Source organism: Malaclemys terrapin, chromosome 5 (genome assembly GCF_027887155.1).
Source record: "Malaclemys terrapin pileata isolate rMalTer1 chromosome 5, rMalTer1.hap1, whole genome shotgun sequence".
Taxonomy (NCBI): Eukaryota; Metazoa; Chordata; order Testudines; family Emydidae; genus Malaclemys; species Malaclemys terrapin.
The window spans coordinates 79,031,968-79,055,353 of record NC_071509.1 but is presented as its reverse complement, the minus strand read 5'-3'; the positions used below and the strand labels follow the sequence as shown (position 1 = coordinate 79,055,353).

Sequence of the window (23,386 nt, the reverse complement as noted above, 5' to 3'; positions counted from 1 at the left end):
GAAAGAAACAAGAGACTTGATATCTTGTGTTTTATACATGTTGTTAAGCAACAAAGTAACTACCAAAGATAGTTATGCTCTGTACACGAAACAGTAAACAACTGGTATATTAGTTTAAGTTACAGTGAGGGAGGTGACACGGGTTTTTGTCAAATTTAAGAGACGACAGTCTTATCGGGTTTGCGATTCATGGAAGTGTACTAGCTACTGAAACCACTTCAGTAACTAAGTCTATTTGGCTAGGCTGTTATGTTTCCCTCCTTTTATAAACTCAATCCTTTATTTTCTCATGTGAGAATGGAGATTTGCTGTTGGTGACAAGGTAATTTTCTGTAATTAAGATGGAGAGGGGTAGTATGGTTGTCTGAGAATTCCCTGTCTTTCTCCCGTCCTTCTAATTTTTTTGTTCAGTTAATATTTTTTTTTCTCTCAAAGGTTTTACCACAGATGGCTAGGCTGGACTCCTTTTGAGGACCATCAGTTTTGGTCCTAAGTCAGATAGTACAGTCCCATGTACACATACAGTTTAATATATAACTAGTTGTGGTGCACTGTTTCCCCATCGAGGCATGAAATGTTTTGCCTTGGCAGAGTTCCTGTCACCTACTAGCCAGGAGTTGAACCACTAAACTCATGTTCGTGCAGGGCGCTAACCACAGGACCACCAAGCCAAACTAGAAGTGTGTTTTAATTACTTTGACAAAAAGTAATATTTTTACTTTACTTCATTATCTTGTTTTACTTTTTATAAGTTTCATAAATTGGATAATTTACAGTCTCAGTGGGCAGAACTTCATTTACAAATGCTCATGCTCAGCATTTGCAAGAATGAAACTTAAATTTAACATTTTAAAATTCTTAATCATTTATTGAAGAATGTTAAGGTCATTTACAAAATACTATAAATACCCACGCTTTTTCCCTTTGCAGAAATTTGTTTATAAAACAGTTGTATCAAGAAGAACTTATGTAATTCAGCTTTAAAAGAACTGCTCTTATTATATATTAGAAAATCAAGGAGATGTGTGCTATATTAAACAGGCCCATAAAGGTAAATATATTCCCTTTAAAAAGGGCCAGATATGAAATAATTTTTCCCTAAAATAATGTTTTGAAAATAGACTGTGGCTCTTAGTTGCCTCAGAATCTTTCTTTATTAAACTTAATTTTCACTAAGTGTTTAGCCTAATTTGCCAGCAATCAGTGTCAGTACAGAAAACCATCACTATGTAGCAAGTCAGACTAATTAACATAGGGTGCGTTATTTTGGTAGAGACAGCTACAGAATACATGTTAATATGTTTCAGGATTCATCTTTCATGTGTGTTTATGCATGTTTAATAGCTTTTAGCTTCATAGACTACATATATATATATATTTTACAAGAGCAGCAGCAAAAAAGTTCTTTGTTTAGTTCATCAATGATGGTCTCTGATTGTAAATATGTAGCAGAGATCAAATTCTAGCAACATGACAGGTTAATGGTTGCAGCAGGTTCTATTTGTTGGCAATGGTTTGGTCTCCACTGTCATCAGTTTGTGACCCTCCAAAAATTTGTATTGTACACTGATGAAATTTATTTTATTGCTTGAGTATTTTCCCTGTTGCATTATAGCTTCTCTATAGCACGATGCTGTAGATATAAAACTGGAAGTAATGTGTTATCTATGGGAGTCTCTGGGTAAACTGCTCCATTTTAAAATGTAATTTTCATACAAGAAGTACATTATTGAAACTGTCTAAGTTAGTCTTTTTATATCGCCTGGATTGTTCACTCCATTGTTTTAATGGAAATTACTCAATCTCCGTATAGAAGTACCAGAAAGATTGGTATTGGTATTTGTGGAAATTCAGGACCTTACCTATACCAGTCCATAGATATTTGCAGTTGGAGTAATGTTTAAACTGTTCAAAATCCATGAAAGCTTGTCAAGTGTGCTGTTTATAAATACTCAACAGAGATGTTTTACAGCTTTGCAGCAATTTTATGTTTGGGTGTGGGAAGGAGAAGGTGTTGTCTAACACATTTCTTTATCTTCACCTGGGTGAAGAATCATATTTAGTCTAGAGCTTGTGTTGAAGTAAGTCTTGCTCCTTATTCCCACCCTGTTTTCAGTTATACTCTTTTGGAGTGAGCTCTCAGTGGATTCCTTCCCTCTGGGACTTGCTTGACCTACAGAAGCTGATATAATACAGGCAAGAGCTTGTTACTTTATCTGACTTGTCCATCTCTACCTTAACGAGTGAAATGGTTTAAGTATTTGAGGGGGTGAGCCTCAAGGAATGTGTCTTCCATTTGAGTCGAAATTTCCATGTATAGAGGGAGAGGGAGGGAGAGAGAGAGAAATCGACTTACATCACTAGAACTGCATTGAGAGTGCCTGTCTGTGCAGGTTAAGAGACAGACTATAGTGTCTTTGCTTTCTGCAGGAAGCAGCAATGCCGTTTGTATCCTAAGAGGAATTTTTTATTTAGAAAAGGAAGCATTCTTTCTACCCAGGAAATGGCTTTCCTTGTGCGTTGCTATGCCAACTGCCTGCAGCCATGGTCTTCCAAAGTAAGCACAATAACGTAATTATATTGGCATATTACATTCAGACTGATGATTCTCTAGGTTTTTGTGTGTGTAACTGTGTTGTATTTCTGTTACTGACTTTCGGTAGTAGACATGTTTGCCTTGAGTGTGAGGGTCAGACATCATGAAATTAAATGTCCATCAATGTCATGCTGCTAAGATTAATTGTGCAAACTTGGTTAGTTGAGTGGAACAGAGATCACTGGTCACCACTCTGTCAGCATCATTAGCAGCCAGGGAGGAGGTCCCTATGCACATGCTCTGCCCTGATTTTTTGGGGTGTGCTGTGTAGGGTGTGTGTGTGTGTGTGTGTGTGAGTGTGATTGCAAATGAAACAGGTTTATTAACAATGCTTGGCTGAAGGCTGGTTCCGACAACCTGACTAAGATAATACTGTATTAAGCTTTTTTAAGGGAGTCTCTGTGCAGTCAGCCATTTTAGCTTTTTTTTTTTTTTCCTCCTTTTTCTTTTCCTCCCATTCTTCAGTCTCAGGGAATGATCTTGTTCACTTGGAAGAATGCTGGATGTTTAGGGCTTCATCAGACTCCTTACATCCTGCCATGCTTAGACTTTCAGTGTTACAAAAATGGAGACGAACGCTGTTGTTTGGATTGCTTTTCTGTATTACAAGTGTGAGAGGTTTTTTGAGCTTAGTGGTAGTGACACTTTAAGCTCCAGCTTGGTTCCTCCCCCCTTCTTTTTGTAATTTAATGCTATAGAGGGTGACTTTCCATCCATGAAAAATTGGTACATGATGTGTAAATTCAGTTCAGCATATGTTTCTTCATTATGAAACCACTAGCGATCCCAGCTAACCATGGAGTTATGGGCCAGCAGGAGAAACATTCAGTAAGTATAGCAAATTCTGTTTGTTCTATCAATAACCTGTCACAGTTAACTGCTTTTAAATTGGAGCTGCTTCTTTTATTGCTGATCTGCTTTAGTGATTTCAGTTTTAATGGGGGTATTTGGAGGGGAAAAAAAGTTGCACCTGTGACAATATTAAAATTTTTATTAAATGATTGTATGTCATACTGTTCTAGTTTGGAAAAGACATAAATCACTTGTTTAATTTTAAATTAAAAATGTTAAGACAGCTGTTTTGGTTGAGGCTTATAAACATTCTATTTCAACTTTTCACTTGTGTATTTCATAACTTTTCATCAGGTGTACACTGAGTGACCTATATTATAGAAGATGGTGGGGATAAGCTTGTTCAGTAGTGTGTAGTGCTAAAATGTGGTAGCTTTCTAGCCTGGGAGGATGCCTTAGTAACTAGTTTGGTAATATGTATAATATGATCATCCCACTAATTGCTTAAAAATGTAAAACCATTGGTGAAAATACTAGAGTGAACAAAAGCCATAAGTACTGGTGCTTTATAATTGATCCCATGAGTCAGCTACACTTTTGCCATGCTGTAATCCCATAGGCAACCACTCTTTGTTATTTGTGAGAACAGCAAATCTTATGAGTCTGAGTCTCAAGTGTCAAAAAATGTGAGTTGGTAGACTGTTCTTATAAAAGAAAAACCTTGGAAACTGTAGTTAATTTTCTAACAGTTAATGCTGTTACTTAATACTTACAGCGTTATCAGTTTATGCAGTACAATTTTCAGTCTCTTCAGTAATTCAGAAAGGCTTTTACAGATAATGTGAATGTGTATAGACATGCACGTGTATGTAATGTAGTAGAATATACAGTACATAGAAATGGTGTACTGTGTATGAGACACATTTAGAGATTAAAAGTACTGGAAGGATATGATGGGAGAAACTTTATATGGAAATATTTTATTCATACATTCAATGCAAGTAAGATGCACTGACTTTGAAATGCATAGAAAAGCAGAAATTAATCTAGAAATGCCTCACAAAAAGTTGAATAGACTTCCATAACGTATGTAGCAGACATAGTGTGGAACCTCTTATTGAAAACTATATTGGTTCATGCTGTGAAGCTTGAATGTAATGAATTTAATGGCCTTGTTTCATTCTCCTTATAAAAGAGTTCACATTACCAAACTCTTGGCTGTTCATGGTGCACTAAAGAATTTGATACTAATGAAAAGATTGAAATATCATGGAGACTGAGCTACTTCTCTCTCTCAAATAAGTTCTACCAGGTCTGATTGAGGATGTTTGTAAGATTACAAATTGAATTGAAAATGATAAAGTTGTGTTTGGTGCTGGTGTTCACTTAGTTGTCATCTTCATTATTCTCATTCCTTCTACTTCTCCCTCTAAGAATGTTCTTTCAAGGCTTTAGATATGCTGTAGTAATAGAGTAAGAGTTTAAAGAAAATGCAGCAATTACTTGTGGGTGGTGGGGAAAAAAGGATAAACTTGTTGTTCTGCAAATCAAAATGTTTATAAATTGTGCCTCTTATACTCTAATATTGTTATTTCAAATTAATGTAATCAAATAGATCAAGAATTTCACTGTAAGGAATATATTCTAGAAAATTGAAAATAGGAGTGAGAAATTAAACCCTCAAATGATACCTTGATAAATTAGAAAACCTAACCTAATAAGATCACCATATGCATGTAAAATGAGAAGAATCATATTTCATGACATAATCCTAGTACAAGGTTATTTTTATATATATATATAATGTATAAACAAAAGCAGTAGTTAAAATGAAAGCCTTGATGTAAGCTTAAGTCTGTTACATGTTCATAACATGAAAATTTCTTTTTTGGGTTGAAACTTTCAATGATTGTTCTCAGCTCAGAGGTGATTTCATTGGAAAACAGGAGGGAAAGTCTCAAAACTGGTTAGTGAGTTATTGGTGGGGGAAGAACTTCCAAGTTTCAAGACATACATTTTTTTTCTTGCTATTGTTAAAAAAAAATGCACATAGTTTTTGTTGGTAGGTGACAGGATCTGAGAGTAAAGGAAATATGAAAATGTTCTGATTTGAAAAATCACTGCTGAGCAGGCCCTGTTAGCATACGCCAAAATTTTATGTCTTATTAAAGAAGCCCTATCCCCTTTGTGACATCCTAGGGTACTCTTTCCCAGCTTGACCTGCCCGAACAATTTGCAAATGGCAGAGTGCAAGTGTCGCATCGATTCACAGGCTTTAGCTCTATGTGTAAGAATTTAAATTAGAGTATGTTTGCACTGCATTTTAAAAGCCGAGGCAGCAAGTCTCAGAGTCCAGGTCTACAGACTCAGGCTCTCGCTATGGTGCTAAAGATAACTGTAGATATTTGGACTTGGGCTCCAATTTGCTGCTGCTAGTTTTAAAACGGTAAATATACCCTTAGTTCCTACCATTATAGTTACTTCTTTTCCAGATGTATTGTTGCTCTGTTGGCCCACTGCTGCAGAAAAATGTCTTGATACTGGAATTAATAGAAAACACAAAGCTTTACATTTGCCACTTCTGCCACAGTGAGTTATTAGAGGGGGTGATGTAATTTCTACATCTGTTGGTGAGAGAGACAAGCTTTTGAGCTACACAGATCTCTTCTTCATGTCTGGATATCTACACAGCAATTAGACACCTGCAGTGTGCCAGCTGACTCTGGCTAAGGGGCTGTTTAATTGCAGTGTAGACTTTTGGGTTCAGGCTGGAGCCCTGGCTCTAGGACCCTGTGAAGTGGAGAGAGTCCCAGAGCTCGGGCTGCAGCCTGAGCCCGTTAGTCTATACTGCAGGGAAATAGTCCTACAGCCTAAGCCCCAGGAGCCAGAGTCAGCTGGCACAGGCCAGCTGCGGCTTTTCTTTGCAGTGTAAATATACGCCAAGTGTTACAGTTAAATGCAAAGTGGAACAGATTGTTTAGCATAAGAAGTTAGCACATATTCTAAGGGACCATTCAAGGTAGAGTGGCCCAGTAGCACCTCTACAGTCATAGAACAAAAAAAAAGGGGGTAGCGGGTTACAGAATGTGGCAATAAGTCATAAATTCAGTGTGAGTATTCAGTCCATGATTTTTAGTGTCTATCAGAGTTATGAATTCCATCTCCCAAGCTCGTCTTTTGAAAGTGTTTTGCAGGTTTTCCATTCCTGAAGAAGAGCTCTGTGTGGCTCAAAACCTTGTTCTCTCTCTTTCACCAACAGAAGTTGGGTCTCTTTAATATCCTGGGACCGACACTACAACTACACTGCATACATCAGTGAGTTATGAAAATTAAACGCCAGAACTAATCAAAATTAGGTGTGTACTACAAAGTCTGATTCAGATCACTTACATTCTAGAATGCATGAGCTTTTTATGTCTGTTGTTTTCTTTTAAAAAGCCAAGGAAATGCAAACCAATATTAATAATAATGCAATAATAATAGGTCAATGTTAAGATTATGTATTTAAACAAAAAGTCAAGGGATGCAGATGTTAAGGTTCTCATATAATGCTCATTTATCCATACTGTCTCCATATTGTATTTTGGAAATTAGTTACACATCTACTGTTAAACATAGTTTATGTAAATATATACAGCATGTACAATGTGAGTGATTTAAATGTCACTTTGATAACCTTATCTTTTCCCTGTCTTTTTTTTCTTTTTTTTAACTATGGAATGTTAACACTGTATTAACTAAATTTAAAAAGTCCATTCCTTTGAAAACTGGGGTATGAAATAAGTATTATATTTATACGCTATTGTTCATGCATGATGACTAACTCATGAATTGCAGGATACACTGGAGTCGTGTGCACAATCGAGTTTAATGGATAAAAGTTATTGCTTTGAAATACAATGTAGTAATGATGGGCATGTTTCACTGGCAGATTAGCTCAATTGTTTTCTCCTTATATGATTGTGTAGCCATTACAATCATATGAAGTGCATGGTTTAAACTGGTGGGCTACTGGCAGAGTGTTGTGCGGTCCTCAGCTCTGCATCGGACTCACCTCATTCTTTTGGTCCACCAGAACATGGATCTGATAATCCTAATATGAGGTATTATGGGTTATTTTTTTTACAGGAATGAGAGTGAGCTGTTGAGTCAGGGGATGAGAAAAGTCTTTTAGTCAGCATTGTGTCAATTGATCATTTTTATTTCCTATTCTAATTTTGTACATTCTTTTAAGACTATGGGTTAGTACATATTAATCGGATATAAACACAAAACCAAGCAGAGGAAATTGAGACCTTTCTTTTTGATTCTGGAGGAGAAATGACTATTCATACATTCACTTTTCTGGAAACAAGATGTATGTAATACATGAGTGATGTAGTATGAGATGGAGGGGAGAGGACAAGAATAATTGTAGTATAATCATGTGGTCACTTGGATTAGCTATTACCTGAACATTAAAAAAATTCAGTAAAGTCCACTATTGTTTTCTGCTGCACAGCGTAGCTATCACTGTTGGTTGATATTAGCTCATCTCAATGAAATACACATTGGGGCTTGCTGTGGATATTTTTGTATATTTGACATCTCTTATTTACCACCACAAACTGAACAATGCATCCAGATTGGATGGTCCCATCCACCTATTCTTATCCATGTCTTACATTCACTTTGAAGTAGTCTCTCTTAAGGCCAATGAAATTAGTCTTGGATTTAGCTAGGGGGCAGTTTCCTCCTCCACATTCCTGGGAGGCAGTCGGGGGTTATCGAAAGCCCATGATAGATTGTCTCCCTGCACTCAGTTCTGGTGTCTAGCCCTAGCCAGGCCTGCTGCAGCAATTAACAGGGTAAGTTTGGCTTTGCCGCTGTATCCCTGGGCTGGAGCATGCTCACTTGCTCTGTCATGATGGCACACATGCAATCTGGTCAACATTAGGAGTGGTTGGAGTCTGAAGCATGCTCAACGAGGATGGAATCTTGAGAGATTTTAGTTGCAAAAATCCAGGTCTCTACTGAACATAAGCAAACTGCAATTTTTTTCAAAAGCTTATAACTTGTGATTTTTCCAAAGGTTTATAACTTGGCTAAATGTGTGTGGTTTTTTTATAGAGACAACAAAAGGCACATCTCTGACACAAAGGCCATCCCTTGCTAGGATGACCATGTCCCTTTTTAAAAGGACAGTCCCATTTTTGGGGGACTTTTTCTTATATAGGCACCTATTATCTCCACCCCCTGTCCCATTTTTTCACAGTTGCTATCTGGTAACCCTATCCCTTGCCAAGTTTCACATTGCTGATTCAGAGCATTGGAGGTGTTAGAGCTTTCTAAGTAAAAAGTCACCAGAATTTTTTAACATGGGCAAAACAATGTAGGTTTCCCTAGCCTCATTCTTGGAAATGGCTGAACTTTTTTGACTGAAATTTCCAAAAAAAACATCAGTCTGAGGCAGACGTCGCACATTTCAGGCGAAATGGTTAAAAGTTTTTGGCAAAGATATAAGCAACTGAAAACAGTATCTTATAATAGGAAGTGTTGGGCAACCTTAATAATAAACGGTGCTCCCAATCACTCTTATAATATCATAGGTGGCCAATCCAGTGGTGTTAAGTGCTCCTAAGTAGTCAGGTTTATAAGAATGCACAGTGGATTAGATATTTTCACATCTTTCTCACACAGTGACTATTGTACATATATATTATCAGCATCCAAAATGTAGAAATGGGCCTGCCTAGTCTGGTATACTGCCTTAGAGGCTGACTCTGGATGGTTAATAAGTTGTAGAAACATTGAGCCTGATTTTACAGTAGAACCTCAGAGTTACGAACACCAGAGTTACGAACTGACTGGTCAACCACACACCTCATTTGGAACCGGAAGTACGCAATCAGGCAGCCGCAAGAGGGGATGGGGAGGAACAACACTGTACAGTATTGTGTTAAATGTAAACTACTAAAAAAATTAAGGGAAAATTAAAAAAAGAAAAGATTTGACAAGATAAGGAAAGTTTCTGGGCTTGTTTCATATAAATTGAGACGATTAAAAGCAGCATTTTTCTTCTGCATAGTAAAGTTTCAAAGCTGTATTAAGTCAGTGTTCAGCTGTAAACTTTTGAAAGGACAGCCATAGCTTTTTTTTTTCAGAGTTACGAACAACCTCCATCCTGAGGTTTTTGTAACTCTGAGGTTCTACTGTCCTTGCAAATACAGTTGAAGTTGATATGAGCTGCAGGTGCTCATCCCCTCTGAAAATAAAATCCCTTTTTATGTGATTGTCTGTCTTAATTTGCTTCTGTTGCACAGGTTAATAAGGACAAAAGCAGATCACAAACCCAAGTGCAAAAAATAAATGGAGTGTTTTGTGCTTAAAAAGAGAGAAAATAAAGAGTATAGGATAAAAACACCAGCAAATAAGGCTGGCAGTTAAAGGCTATGTACTTGAAGCAGCAGAATGTCTGTGAGAGATAAGAGCAGTCCCTAGTCAGCTGAAGTCTTGTGTCTCAGTTTCTAATTATTCATTTTCCCACGTGGCAAAAGGTTTGTAATCTTAGTATACTGTATATCATGTTTGTTACATCTGAAAAATCATAACTCTGGTCTTTCTGGGCATGTGAATTGGTTGCAGAATTAGTGACGTGATTAACTACAGTATATCAAAATGTAGTAACAGCTCATAATTTGACAAATTATCCATTGAGGAACCATATTTATGAGTTATAAACTTGGATTGGTTAAATATCTATATTATGTTAAACTCATCTCTGTCATTCCTGGATTATACATTGGAAATTCTTAAATCCAAATTTGTTAATCCCTTTTCTTTGACTAACATTATCAGGAAATAAATCAGTATGTGTTTCACAAGAAATATTTTCTTAACTACCACATTATAAGGCAATAAATTGTAACACCTTAGTATAAGGAATGTTCATTAGGTCAGCCTTTTCACTAATTTTATTGAAGGTGCTGGAACCTAGTTTCTCATAATAAGCACTTAATAGGCTGGTTATATCAGACACATATAACTAAATTTCTTAGGCTATCAGAAATCTTTAATAAAACCTATGAGGATTTTAATTTTTTGATTCCCCTGGTAGTGCTAGTAGAAAATATGGTATAGGTAAAATGCTTACTCTGTAAAACATAATAAATGAAGTATCAGAGGGGTAGCCGTGTTAGTCTGAATCTGTAAAAAAAGCAACAGAGGGTCCTGTGGCACCTTTGAGACTAACAGAAGTACTGGGAGCATAAGCTTTCGTGGGTAAGAACCTCACTTCTTCAGATGCAATGCTTTTCTTGCATCTGAAGAAGTGAGGTTCTTACCCACGAAAGCTTATGCTCCCAGTACTTCTGTTAGTCTCAAAGGTGCCACAGGACCCTCTGTTGCATAATAAATGAAGCCTTTCTGTAAATTTCTCAGTAATCTGTTTTTCAATTTGGAGATGTTGCAAAGTTAGTGGAAGTAAAGTTACACAGTTTTTCTCGATTTTGCGTAGCTTAGATGCTTATAATACATTTAAGTGTGTTGAAACACAAATTGTTGCCAGAATTCATTATCTACAAGTATTTGATGACAAGTCCCACTGACTAAGATACTTTGTGGTGAATAGAGTCAATGTTAAGTGTTTTAGAAGAGAAAATTGGGAAACATGAATATTTCAGGATTTAGCCACGATGAAACAATCTTGCACCTGACACATTTTATTTTGTAGAATCAGTGAAAAAATATTGGTCACTAGTGTGATAACACGTTTTGTATTACAAAGATCTACACAGATGGTCTCCAGCATATGAACCTGGTAATATATCGTCTTGACCCCATCGGGAAACGAAAGCATCTTTTTGTAAACCATCAATGTTTTCTCTCTTGCAACAAAAGTATTAAGTGACCCACGGCACCAGACTGTATTAGTACTCAGTGACCAATTGTAACCTTTATTGTGCTGCTTACTGTGTCCAACAGTATATAATTGTGTAGATTTGGGCTGCACTGCTTTGGTTGCGGAGAAAACGTTTGAAAAGACAAATGTCAAGGCTTTTTTAACGGAGTTTAGATCGCTGACATTCAATAAGTTATCAGAGATGTTAGAAGCACTTTGTCCTGTCACCTCTTCTTTAGATTCATGTCCTTGACTAGAGAAAACCAGTAGGGAAGTACTGGGTCCACTTCTGGTGGAGATTCAGTGCCTTCATTAAGGAGTGCTGGCTTCTCTTGAGGAAGCTGTTGTGTGTCTTTGGCTCAAGAAACATGCTTGATATTAACAATCCAAGTAACTATCTGCCAGTATCACATGTTTGTGTTGGGTTGAGATCACAGAGGAAATTATTCTGAAGTACCAAGTTGATCTCCTTGACTCTTGTCAGTCTAATTACAGAAACTGCACTTTTGGCACTTGTAGACTATACTTCTGGTAATGGATAATAAACAGCAGACATAGTCAGTCAAAGATTTCAATGTAATCTCTGCCATTTCTTGCACTCAACCTATACCAGTGGGTCTCAAACTTTTTTACTGGCGACCCCTTTCACACAGCAAGCTCCTAATAAATTTAAACACACTTTTTAATATATTTAACACCATTATAAATGCTGGAGGCAAGCGGGGTTTGCGGTGGAGGTTGACAGCTCACGACCCCCATGTAATAACCTCGAGACCCCCAAGGGATCCCGACCCCCAGTTTGAGAACTCCTGACCTATATCCTCAGTTTCATGTCTGAAGTCTCACCCAGCTTGCTCTTTTCCAAGCTCCAGTCTCTGTTGGGTACTGCATAAGTCACTTGGACACACAACTGAGTTGGATTTATTAGTTTACGGTCAACTCTAATATTGTGTCACTACAGCAGGGAAGAAGAGAATCGAAATATGCTTTCAACTGAAGAGTTGAGGATATATAAATTACATCATGCTGTTTTGCAGGTCTGGTCCTTTTGTGTATTCAGTCACGTCTGCTTGCTTTAGAGTTAAAAATAGTTTTTTATTGCTTTTTGCTTGCCTGAGCCCTGCAGAGCCTAGAGTGTGAGCTGGAATCTTTCTACACCATAAATAGAATTGCTTACTAAATTCCAATCTGTCACATTTCTGCAAACCTGTTGAATGCTCTTGGAGTTACACAGGTGTCAATATAGCCTAATTTGGCCTGCAGAACATTTATTACAGGAGATGACACTTGAGAAGTAGAACACAGTTGGGGAGACTGATCCTACATTCATAATGTAGGTCTGGCAGTTAGAAAAAAAAATGTATTTGTAAACTGAGCACATTTGATTGGTAAATTAATTTTTTGAAATACAATAAACATGCAAACCCACAGTGCTGTGTTTAGAAGCACTGTTAGAGTTGAATTGGTCTTTTAAATTTCAGTTCTTAGATTTTCAAAGGCTGGCCTTCCACGCACTGGGTCCCCTCCTCAGACACTTTTCCTCCTCATGCACCTGTATCAACTCTGCACTTGAATCCTTGATCTTTCTCTCAAGTAAGCAGCCAAAAGTATTTCAACAGCCATAAGGTGTGTTGCTCTACTTCCAGTTATCCTCTGACCAGGGTAGGACTCAAATTTCTACAGATAACTAGAAGGAACCTTTCTTCCCCCTCCCTTCCCAAAAAAATCACCAGCTGGCAAATTTTAACTCTCTTTATTCCAGACTGTTCGTCAACACCCTTTTTTATAATGGTGTGTTCCAAACATGAGTGTCTATCCCTGCCTGTTGCACAGTCTGTCTGAGCTCATTTGCTAAAGGAAGTGGGGCTGGACAAAAGAAATTTAAGTAGGTTTGTTTTTTTGGTCCTGTTTTTATATCTTCTGAGAAATAAAGATCAGGTTTCTGGTCAGAGAGGAGTAGAAAAATGACTCCATTTTGATTCTTCTTGTGATGCTGTATAGTTTCTTTTAGAAACTACTGTCATGGAATTTTGTAAGTCTTACATTTGAAATCTTCTTAAATGACAATTAAGAGTGGTTTGTCCTCATTTTTATTTTTTACTCTCACTTTAAAAAGAGTAGTTGGGGCCCAGTAATAGCCCAATATATATCCATTTAAAAAATTTGGGATGTTTTTAGCAGGGCTTTGGAGCTATGCTCTGGCTCCGCTCCAGCTCCAGGCAAAAACCTGCAGCTCCACTGCTCCGGAGCTGCTCTGCGCTCCGCTCCAAAGCCCTGGTTTTTAGGAACCTTTGTGGGGCACTCTGCCTACATAGGAATAAGTCTAGATCACAGGCTCTTTCATGGTAGCAATAGGGAGAAAGACCCTAACTATTAAAAAGTTAAGCTGTTCAGCACAGTGGGGGCAGAGTAAGGGGAGCAGCACTAGAAGCCCTTTATGGACAGCAAGAATTGTAGTGTGCAAGAGGCAGTACTCCACCCCCTAAGACGTTCAGTTTTCCTCCTGACACTCCGTGACAAATTCCCTTTGCTTTACCAAGAGTTGCACACGGAATCATAGCAGCAAGACTCTTCAGGAGCTTCCTTGTCCACAAGCTGGTCCTGGTGAAGAGGAATATTCCCTTGTCTGGCCTACCCTTTTAGAGTCGGGCTGGGGCTTGGGTGTCTGAGTGAGGAGGGACAGCCTGCTGCCAGCTATCTTTTTGTATCTGTCCAGAGATGTTAGATCTCTTGGATCTGCTAAGAGACTTCCAATTTCAGACACCCACTCAGGGGAGCAGTGTGGGGCAGGTGCTCTAGGCCATATGTTTGTGATTAGACTGCTCTAGGACTCTAATCCATAGAGACCCCCATTAGAGTACTCCAAGATTATAACCATAGGACCCTGTTTGGACCCAGTCTGGCCAGAGTAATGACTAGAACATTGGTCAGTGCAATGGATAGAGTGGCACTATATGGGAAGTCACTCTAACCATATCTCTGTGAGACCAAGGGAGAAGACAGAGCCAGTTACGAGAGAGGAGCTGTCTTTGTGGGACAGAGGAGAATTCATGCAAGTAAAGTAATGCATATTCGTCAAGTATGGAAATGAGGATATGAAATTTCTGCTTAGAGCAGTAACATATATGCATGGTATGAGTGCCGCTCCTTGCAGCCATTGCTGTGTGACTTCAGGAGTGCTGGCTCTGTCTCCTTGACTGATTACACTGCTCTACAGCCAAAATGCTTCTGAAATAAATGTAGTCAAACTTTACTAATTCTGGGTCATTGAGAACGAAAACGATGCTTAAAATTGTTGATTGGCTCTAGTTTTCAAGATATGCTATTGGGTCAGTATATACGACCCTTGACTTGGGAATGGCAGAGGATAAGTGAGTTATAAAGGGAAGGGATCTCAATTTAAACCAGAAATGACTAAAATACATCTTTGACTGGATCTATGAATAAATCTATGACTGGGTTTGGACAGAACTTGCTTTTTAGGCAAAACAATGAATGATGCAATCTGAAGCTGGTATTGCGTCATACATGATATGAATTGCATCATGTTATTCCTAGAAGTCATGGATGATGCAATCATAACGAAGCTTACATCACTCTGCTGAACAAATTGCCCTATATCAGCTCTAGAAATCATACAGTGTCGTCGTCTCTTATTTGTCAGTGTTTGATTTTGCAAAGGGACACATTTCTGTTTAGCCAAAGTGAGGAGAGATGCCTCGTACTTCTGTGAACAGTGCAGATAACTTCTGCTATGTTTGTGGTGAAGTGACTTTTGCATCACAAAAGCGCAGTCTAACCACTATGGTTAAGAAAGCCTATCCCCCTTTTTTTGGCTGCAAACTTTTTATGCTGCAACACTTGTGCAACAAATCTTCGCCAGTGGTTGAACAGGAAAAGGAAATCTATGCCTCTTGCAGTGCCAATGATTTGGAGAGAGCCAACAGGTCATACCAGCAATTGTTACTTCTGCATGGTGCCTCCAGTTGGGAAAGGTGTGTCAAAGAAGAAAAAGTGGACTGGGCATTATCCAAACATTCCATCAGCTATACTCCCAGTACCCCACAGAGAAGGACTGCCAGTTCCTGATGCACCAGAATCATTCTCACTTGAGTCAGACGAGGAAGAGGATGAAACTTCTGGTCCTGAACCATCAATGTCACAGGACCCACATTTTCTCCCATCCTCCTCCTCTGAACCACACCTCATAACACAAGGTGAACTGAATGACCTTGTCAGGGATTTGGAACTACCCAAGAGTAAGGCAGAGCTGTTGGGCTCCAGACTACAGCAGTGGAATCTCCTGGCAGGTGATGTTAGGCTTTCCATGTTCCGTGACCGTCAAAAGGATCTTGTCCCATTCTTCTTCATGGAAGGTGATCTTGTAGCCTGCAACAACATCGATGGTGTGATAGCAGCCCTCAACATTGTTCACCATCCAGATGAGTGGAGACTGTTCATTGATTCATCGAAGACGAGTCTTAAAGCTGTTTTACTGCATAATGGCAATGTTTTGCCATCAATTCGAGTTGGCCATGCAGTCCATATGAAGGAAACCTATGACAACATGAAACAACTTTTGAGGTGTATAAATTATGACCAACATGAGTGGCAGTTTTGTGGCGATTTGAAGGTTGTTGCTCTCTTGCTTGGTCTGCAGACTGGATACACAAAGTACTGCTGTTTTCTCTGCGAATGGGATAGTCGTGCAAGAGATTCCCACTACATCAAGAAAGATTGGCCAGTCCAACAGTCATTGGAGCCTGGGAGGAAAAGTGTTCAGCATCCACCACTTGTTGAATCATGGAAGATTTTGTTACCACCCTTACACATCAAGCGGGGGTCTGATGAAGAACTTTGTCAAGGCCATTAACAAATCACAAGCAGCTTTCAGGTACCTCCGTGGAAAATTTCCAAGGTTAAGTGAAGCTAAGATAAAGGAAGGTGTCTTTGTTGGTCCTCAGATTTGTGAACTTCTTCGAGATGATGCATTTGACCACACACTGCGTGGCAAGGAAAAGACGGCATGGAAAGCCTTCCAGTTACTGGCAATAAATTTTCTCGGAAACAACAAGGCAGACAACTACAGGTTGTTGGTGGAAAACCTCCTCAAGGCAAACAAAAGCCTTGGTTGCAACATGTCACTAAAGAGAGATTTTTTGCACTCTCATCTAGATTTTTTTCCACTGAACTGCGGAGCAGCGAGCGACGAGCACGGCGAGCGATTTCACCAGGACATTGCAACAATGGAGAAACGCTATCAGGGCAAATGGAGCCCATCAATGCTTGCAGACTATTGCTGGACAGTGCCAAGAGATGCTCCATTTAATGAATACAAGAGACAAACCAAGAAGCGCCAAGTAGACACTGAATAGGACTAAACTGTGTACAGAATAGTTTTTTGCCTTTTGTTTCATAATAAATTTGATTTATATAACCCTTTTGCTGATTTTTAAAGTGTTACATAAACAGGACAGGTGAAATATTATCATGTAAAGCAACCATAAACACATGAAAAGACCTAGGTTTACAATTTATGATTAAAACTCTATCTACACAATATACATAGACATAAAATGTAAAAACGTAAATATCTTAGAAACCGTAGCCAATCAGTTGTTTTAATTGTCATATTTGAATTCAGCACATCAAAATACATAATAAATAGCACATTTTATCTCTGAAGCAGACGACTTCTCAAAAATTGTAGACTAGTGTTATAGGGGGTTCTGTGCTTTTCTGTTCCACTCAGACCAGCCAAAGAACTAGTTGCTTAGTAGCTGGGCTGTTTTCTCCTACTTTCCTATTGCTTGCTACCACCATGAGCACGGAGATAGGAAGCTCCCTCTTGCACATCACAGCAAAGGGCTGTGATCATTCCAGTTAGCAAGGGGATTCCTGAGGTTCCTAAATATGGTTTTTTAAATAGTGGTTTTAGACTATAACTGACATTTCTGTCTAGAAAGCTTGTGTATTTGCAAGAACTGATGTGGCTAATATAGCAGATGAGAGTTGTGCTGTCTTTCCAGAATCTGAAAACACAAATGACCTTGTTAACCTTCCACAGCATGGAGTGTCCTGGCATGGCCATTTTAACCCTTTTATAAATCAGTAATTAGGATTTGACTCATAAATTGTCTGGCAATTGGAAGGTGACCTGCTGAAATAGCTGACACACATATATTTCCAGGTCTGTGTAGCTTGTCTTTGAACTTTTTTTCTTTCGTCTATGTCATTTTTGAAATGGGATTCAAACTGCTGAGATCACAAGCAATCCCAATCTTTCCAGGCTGATTTGTGTATCTTTTTGTTACTGTGAATTGGGAATCTCTGAGGTCAAAGCCTTTTTTCCCCCCATAGATCAGAGTATTTCATGATAGCAGCATCAAGCCTCCCTCACTGAGCTGGGTGTGTAGATTGCTGTATGGATTTTTTTATAGACCTTTCACTTAAGAAGGAAAATAGGGACTGACTCAGAATGTTGAAAATATTCTGGATACCATACCTCTGAAGGGTCATGTTACCTTAGACATAAAAATTTTATGTTTACACTGCAGTGGAAGCCCAGGGTTTGAACTCAGGCTCAACACACAAATAGTGTTATCCCAGGACCTCACAGAAGTGAAGGATCTGAGCCTCAGTCAAGCTGGGACCCAGGGTTCAAGCCCTTTTGCTTTGCAGTGTAGAATTGGAATTGAGCTCTGGGAGTCCGCCAAAAGGATTCTACAATCCCATGGGCTGACTTTCTTTGTCCTCCGGGATAGTCAAGTTTGGTGGGCACTCAAGTTTTCCCACACTGCATTATGAACAAAGGGCTAAAAGGGCCTCATTTCGGGAGGGTGCTAGCAGGGTCATCCCTAGCCATTTTGGTGCCCTACAGAGCCCCCCCAGGCCTCTGCAGGGGCTGGCCCCAGGTCTCTGCGGGGGGAGGGCAGGAAGTGGAGCGACCCGGCCGCAGCCTGCTCCGCTCCCAGGCTTGGTGGAAAGGAGGGAACCACCCTCAGCACTCGTTGGCAGCACAGCTGGGAGTCAGGGAAGTGGAGCAGGCTGGGGCCGGGTCATTCTACTTACTGCCGCCAGTGAGTGCAGGCCTGCCCACTGCTGCAGTCCTCAGGGGCGTTGGGGTGGGGCTGGGGTGGAAAGAGGTGAGGCGGAGCAGGGGCGGGGGCTGTGGGGAAGGGGTGGAGTGAGGGTGGGGCTGGAGCAGAGCAGGGGTGGGAAGAGGCGGAGCTGGGGCAGGGGCGGGGCAGGGGCCATGTGGAAGAGCAAAGCAGGGGCTGGAGCAGCATGCAACTGAGTAGGGCACTAAGAAATTTGGTGCCCCAAATTTCCTGGTGCCCTATGCAGCTGCATATTTTGCGTATGGGTAGGGACGGCCCTGGGTGCTAGGAAGTCTGGGATATGGATGGTTGGACTTAGGCTAGTATAATAGTGTAGATGCTGGAGCCCCAGGTTGGGACCCAGCGTTGAACAATTCCGAACCTGGGGTTACAAATTAGTGTAGATTCTCAAGCCCTAGATAAACAAACTTGCTAACTTGAGAATTTGCTAACTTGAGCTTTACTAACCCTGGGCTTACATTGCTATGTAGACATACCTTAATTATCTCTATCTTTTATGGAACTTATCCAAGATCCAGTGTATTCAATGGAAACACAAGATTCTCAATTACTGCATTGGTCTTGGAAAGAATATTCTGAGACATCATCACCTCAATTTCGGTTCAAACTTTAGGTTTTGTTTTTTAAAAAGTTACAAAATATAACCATAGAAGTTTATAGGGATTGCTTTTGGTGTTTTTAATATTCCCCAATAGTGTTTGCAGTCCAACTTTTAGAACAGTGAAAACTTGAAAGTGAAACCAATGTCACTGATTTTCAGGGCCGCCCAGAGGATTGAGGGGGCCTGGGGCAAAGTAATTTTGGGGTCCCCTTCCATTAAAAATTGCAATGCTATATTCTCGTGGGGGCCCCTGTAGGGCCCGGGACAAATTGCCCCACTTGCTCCCCTCCCACCCAGGGAAAAAAAAAACCTTCCACATCTCGGCACAAACCCAGTTTTGAGAACTTTTTTACAAGGTATCACTGGTTCTCAGCATCAGCTAGTGCTAAAAGGCACTAACGCTCATTAAAAGGGTTGGACAAATATTTTCCATCAAAACTTTTTTTGGATCGAAAACTAGGGGTTTTTAAAAAGCAGAAAAAAATCAGACAATGTCTGCTTTTTTTCAAAATTTGTGGGTTTTTTAATTGAAAAACTGAAGTTAGTCTGCCAAAACCTGAATATGGTTTGGGGTTTCAGAAGTGTGTGGCCAAATATTTGCTGCTTGCTGTGTTTGATTGTTTAAAGAAACAATAAAAAAATGCTGCTTAAAAAAATCCAAAACTTTTGAACCACCCCAGCTTGTGACCAAACGCCTGAGACCATCCAGTCAGAGATTTTTCCAGGTTTCTGATACTCTGCTGGCCTCCTTGACTCATATCTGTCTCCATAACTTTGGGTTCATTTAGGTTAGAACATAAGAACAGCCATACTGGGTCAAACCAAAGGTCCATCCAGCCCAGTATCCTGTCTACCGACAGTGGCCAATGCCAGGTGCCCCAGAGGGAGTGAATCTAACAGGTTCAACAGGAACCATGCCAGGTGCCCCAGAGGGAGTGAATCTAACAGGAATCAAGTGATCTCTCTCCAGCCATCCTTTTCCACCCCCTGACAAACAGAGGCTAGGGACATCATTCGTTACCCATCCTGGCTAATAGCCATTAATGGACTTAACCTCCATGCATTTATCTGTTTCCTAGAGACTGGCTCCATGGTGTTCCTCACAAACTGGAGACGGTTACTGTGGGTTTGTCTTTAGTATAGACTATGTACATACTCCACGAACTGAGCATTTGAGCTTGTTCCAGAATCTGGGATGAGCCTATGTTGTGAAAACTGAAATGCTCAAAATAGCACATAAATGTGAATGGACACAGGGTGCTAAAATTAAATTAACCCAGGGGTTCTCAAACTGGGGGTCGAGACCCCTCAGGGAGTCTCGAGGTTATTACTGGGGGTCGCGAGCTGTCAGCCTCCACCTCAAACCCCGCTTTGCCTCCAGCATTTATAATAGTGTTAAGTATATAAAAAAGTGTTTTCAATTTATAAGGGGGAGTCGCACTCAGAGGTTTGCTATGTAAAAGGGGTCACCAGTACAAAAGTTTGAGAACCACTGAATTAACCCCTCTGAAGCCTCAGGGAATGCAGGGCAGGGGTCTCCCTTGGTAGGGTTGGGAAGGAGGCAAGTGGTGTACGATATTGCTCTTCTCATGTGATTCCCTCCCCCAGTGGCTGTTTTTAAATGAAGCTACCCTCCCCTGACATGAATCTCCCTATGGCACTGAAATTAAATATAGACTATAATTTGGCATTTGAGAAATGAAAGGGATGGTAGCCCTAATGGAAAAGCTAACAGCTTGGCTCTTTTGCAAGCCTCAAACTGCTGAATGAGCTTTAGGGTAGGCAAGACTGTGCCTCCCAAACAGCCTGGCCCTGCCCCCATCCGACCCCCACACACTTCCTGCCCCCCAACTGTCCGCCCCCCTCTGAATCCCCAACTCTTCCTGCTCCTTGCCCCCTCACCGTCCCCCAGAGACACACCACCACCACCCCGGGACCCCACCCCTGCTCCCTGTCCTCTGACTGCCCTGACCCCTATCCACCCGCTGAGTCCTGACAGACCCCTGGAACGCCCACGATCCAACCCCCCTGTCCCCAGCCTGCCTCCCCAACCTCTGCCCCCTCCCTGTCCCCTGACTGTCCCCGGGACTCCCTGCCCTTTATCCAACCCCCCCCCCAGCCCCGGCCTCTTATCCCCGGCTCCCCCCTCACCCGGAGCCTCAGCGAGTCGCATCCAGGAGTGTCCCTGAACAGCAGTGCAGCGTGGCTCTGGCGGGGCCTGAGCTCCTCCCCGCTCAGAGCTGCGTGGTAAGGGGGCGGGGCTGGGAGCTCCAGCGGGGCCTGAGCTCCCTCCGCTTGGCCTGGAGCTCGCAGCCCCACCCCCTTACCATTCGGCTCTGAGCGGGGAGGAGCTCAGGCCCCGCCGGAGCCACACTGCAGCTGTTCAGGGATGCTCCTGGATGCGCTGAGGCTCCTGGAGAGTGGCGGAGGCTGGGACTGGGGTGGGACCCTCAGGCGTTCTCTTGGGGGCCCCTGCAGAGCCCGGGTCCTGGGGCAAATTGCCCCACTTGCCTCCCCCCTCACCTCCCCCGGGCGGCCCTGCTGATTTTCATTGTCCTCAATGAAATGAAAATACAAATTAACAGCAGAAAATTAATCAAAAAACAAAACAAACAAAAACCCATCTTAAATAGTGAGAAGTGTATTGGAATTTTAAAACTTTCAATTCCAATACAGTAGAATCTCAGAGTTAGGAACACCAGAATTATGAACTGACCAGTCAACCACATACCTCATTTGGAACTGAAAGTATGCAGTCAGGCAGCAGTAGAGATAAAATAAAAAAGCAAATATAGTACAGTGCTGTGTTAAGCGTAAACTACTGAAAAGAAATAAAGGGAAAGTTTGAAAAGGTTGACAAGGAAAGGAAACTGTTTCTGTGCTTGTTTCGTTTAAATTTGGATGGTTAAAAGTAGCATTTTTCTTGTGCATAGTAAAGTTTCAAAGCTGCATTAGTTCAATGTTCAGTTGAAAACTTTTGAAAAACCACCATAACATTTTGTTCAGAGTTATGAACAACCTCCATTCCCAAGGTGTTCATAACTGAGGTTCTACTGTAACCTAAAGTGTTGATAACACAGATGAGGGATACATTTGTGTTTCAATACTTAAGTTATGATTGGAGAGAGGCAATTGCTTGACCAGCCTCCAGATTTAGACGGAGAAATAAAATTGCAGCAGAATCAACATTTCCCTTGTTCTCATCCAGTTTGAAACCTTTAATAAATACTATACAGTGGACTTTCTCAAGAGAAGCGCTGATGAGTTCTGAAGTGGTAGTAATTGCTTGAGCACAGAGATGGCCACTGATTTTTGTTTTTTAAAGCAGTCATAGCACAATTGCTTGATTTATTAGCTTTTAAAGTTAACTTTTTACTGAATCTCAGAGCTACTGATTTCTAAAGTGAGATAGCTGAAACTTAATCAAAAAGGGACCGTTCAGCTGGTAGGTTGGGAGAAAATCACAAGTTGATGGAGATCATATGTCATTATTACCATTGTCACCAGTGCGTCCTTTTTGACACTACTGTTGCCCTTCTGCTGAGCAGTAGCCCAATTACAGGGCCTCGCAGATTGGCTCCCAGTGGAGGAGAAATTGGTGACATGGGTATATTCTAAGTGAAACGTGCTTTATTTTCACATGGAACATGAGTCTTGGAAGAGAGACATTTGCAAATGGCATGCATACAATCCCTTTTTCCAGAAATCTCAACCCACACACTGACAGATTTCCAGGAAGCAACTTTGCACCAAGAGCTGATCTTAGCAGAAAGCCAGCCTTTCTTGCTGCTTGCAACAACTTCCTCTACATAGGACCCTTGCATTAGCAAACTAAAATACATGTATTTTTCAAGGACTGAATATTCATTCACATGCTAAGAAAAAGAACTTGGAAGACTATTTGTAACAGTGCCATCTGATGACTCCTCCCGTTATATCATTATTTGTGTTAAAGAAACATCTAGGAATCTTAATCAAGGATCCCATTGTGCTTGGTACTATATGGACAAGAAACAGAGATGACAGTCTCTGTCCCAGAGAGCTCATCTGTATTTCAGATAGGACTCAACAGATAGATGAAAGGCCAACAAGAGTTGGGATGTGGGGGTGGAAGAAGTAAAAATAAAACTGAGTTTAGCAGAAAAAACAGAAGTTACTGCCCCTAAGGTTGATGGTATTCAACCACCTTTGACAATCAGAGTTTATAACTTAGGTTCTTAGAGTTCTGGCTAGACCAATTGCTGTGTTCAGAATAGTAGTTCCCAAACTTCTTCATGTTGCGACACCCTTCAGGCTCACCTCTGTTAATGGAACCCTCAGGTGTTTGAGAGGTGGGGGTGTCTCAACATTTTAAGTGGCTAAAGCAGGTTGGATCTTGCCCCCAGGTGGAGAGACCT

At 40.7% G+C, this 23,386-nt stretch overlaps 1 protein-coding gene across 9 annotated transcripts in view; it reads left to right on the top strand.

Moving 5' to 3' along the window:
* Positions 1 to 23,386, top strand: part of RAPGEF2 (Rap guanine nucleotide exchange factor 2) — a 335,598-nt gene that overhangs the window by 208,633 nt on the left and 103,579 nt on the right. The window contains exon 1 of one of the 9 annotated variants that reach the window (XM_054030409.1): positions 2,489 to 2,557. The exons of 7 other annotated variants lie outside the window; for them this stretch is intronic. In XM_054030409.1, the coding sequence (XP_053886384.1) occupies positions 2,504 to 2,557 (54 nt within the window). In that variant the 5' untranslated portion in view covers positions 2,489 to 2,503. Of the gene's footprint in view, positions 1 to 2,488; positions 2,558 to 3,001; positions 3,425 to 23,386 lie in introns of those variants that run through there. One more of the 9 variants, XM_054030408.1, reaches the window with a different exon arrangement.